The sequence below is a fragment of the Sinocyclocheilus rhinocerous genome, unplaced genomic scaffold (assembly GCF_001515625.1).
Source record: "Sinocyclocheilus rhinocerous isolate Xijiao unplaced genomic scaffold, SAMN03320098_v1.1 scaffold2319, whole genome shotgun sequence".
NCBI lineage: Eukaryota > Metazoa > Chordata > Actinopteri > Cypriniformes > Cyprinidae > Sinocyclocheilus > Sinocyclocheilus rhinocerous.
Window position 1 is genome coordinate 232,473 of NW_015658546.1, and position 2,216 is coordinate 234,688.

At 38.3% G+C, this 2,216-nt stretch overlaps 1 protein-coding gene across 5 annotated transcripts in view; it reads left to right on the plus strand.

Moving 5' to 3' along the window:
• The window catches only part of slc2a9l2 (solute carrier family 2 member 9, like 2), a 39,459-nt gene that overhangs the window by 18,179 nt on the left and 19,064 nt on the right, over positions 1-2,216 (plus strand). For all 5 annotated transcript variants that reach the window (XM_016531192.1, XM_016531195.1, XM_016531193.1 and 2 more), the window contains 2 exons: positions 1,490-1,614; positions 1,925-2,070. In XM_016531192.1, the coding sequence (XP_016386678.1) occupies positions 1,490-1,614; positions 1,925-2,070 (271 nt within the window). The remainder of the gene's footprint in view (positions 1-1,489; positions 1,615-1,924; positions 2,071-2,216) is intronic.

Here is a 2,216-nt window from a genome sequence, read left to right on the forward strand (position 1 = left end):
ACACACACACACACTCATATAAACACACATACATATAAACACACACACACTCATATAAACACACACACACACATATAAACACACACACATATATAAACACACACACACACTCATATAAACACACACACACACTCATATAAACACACATACATATAAACACACACACATATATAAACACACACACACATATAAACACACACACATATATAAACACACACACACATATAAACACACACACATATATAAACACACACACACATATAAACACACACACATATATAAACACACACACACATATAAACACACACACACTGCTCCGGGTGTGTGTTCACTACTCACTGCTGTGTGTGTGCACTTGGATGGGTTAAAAGCAGAGCACAAATGCCGAATATGGGACACCACACTTGGCTACACGTCACTTTATAAACACACACACACACACACACATAAACGCACTCATATAAACACACACACACACACATAAACGCACTCACTCACTCACACACACACTCACCACTGATTTATCATTCCAGAGGAATCGCTGCAGGATGTTATCAGATCTGACCGTCATTCAGCACAAACAGTCCTGCTGTATGTTAACCGTTTATTACATTTCAGGACAGGGATTCTTAAAAGTTTGTACTTGAGCTCAAATATTGACTTGAAGTCTCACTGAGATATAAATTTATTATTTAAATAATTTAACAACACATTCACATGTTCACAGTTCTCTGATGTCAGTCAATGATTAAATTATTTATTATTTTCAATTTGAAATTAACTGATTTAATATTTTTAATATTTCAATAATTGAATGCATGTTTTCACAAATGTTTCATGTTTTTCTGTCAAGTGTTTTATCTTTAAATTACTTCTTTTAATTTTACATTTTTATGATTTAATATTTCAATAATTTAACAACCCATTCAGATGTTGGTTATTGGTCACGTGACATACAGCTAAACTAATCAAATATCTCATGTTTTTATTCTGACTTTGTTTATTTTAAATATTGCTCATCGTTATGACGATCATTATTAGCTCTGGTCAGGTGCTGGCGGTCGTCATGGAGACCGGCCCGTCGCTGTCAGGGATCATCAGCATCTGCGCGGCGCTGTGGAATAATTCAGATCAACAGCAGCACAGACAGGCAACCTTTGTCAAAACCAGTGACTGCTGCCGTGTGTGTGTGCTGGCTAGGGCATCACTCTGCTGTTGCTAGGGTGTTGTGTGTGGTTGCTAGGTGTTTTCGTCCTGTCTCAGTGGTCTTCAGGACTGTAGATGAGGCAGATATTACAGTATGATGCTTTCCTCAGAGTTGGAGATTCTCATTTTGTTGTTCATAAAGAGATTTCAGGGGTCTGACTGTCATCTCAGTGCGGTTCTAGTCTACAGCTGTCAGTATTTATTCATATTGAGCTCATATTCACTTTATACACATATTCATATTGTTATTTTTAATGATGATGATAATAATAATAATGTGTAGGAAAGGAACTCTTCTGGCCAATAACGCTCTGGCTCTGATCGCTGCGCTCCTATTGGCTCTAGGAGAGACGGCCGGATCCTTTGAGATGCTCATCATTGGTCGGTTTATCATCGGCATGGATTCAGGTCAGTCCTGATTGGCTGCAAAAGAAAGTGTCAGATAATCAGATACTCAATCACAGTGAAACAGCTCATGAACTCATGGATCTCGTTAATATCTCGATTGTTTCTCACAGGCATCACTGAAAGCAAAATGAGACTGGATTCAGTTCATAAGAATAAAAATACTTACTCTCTAACTTTTAAACAAAATTCCCGAAAACACAACATATTCTTCCACATGTGGAATAGAGCATCATGCACAGAAATGAGCATTGTTAGCACGGAATGAGTGTCAGGAAAAGATAATAAAACCCATGAGCTGTTTGTCTGTCAGGTGTGTCTCTGAGCGTGCTGCCCATGTATCTGGGGGAGATTTCTCCTCGGCAGGTGCGCGGCTCCATCGGTCAGTTTCACGCCATCTTCATCTGTCTGGGCGTTTTCATCGGGCAGGTGCTCGGACTGCCTGAGATCTTTGGACAGGTGAGTCTGCAGATGCTTTAATCTTTGTTAGTCTCTTCTGCTCACCAAGGCTGCATTTATTTGATAAAAAATAAAAAAAAATAGTGAAATATTATTACAATTTAAAACAGCTGTTTTCTATGTGAATCTCTGTTAAACTGTAATTT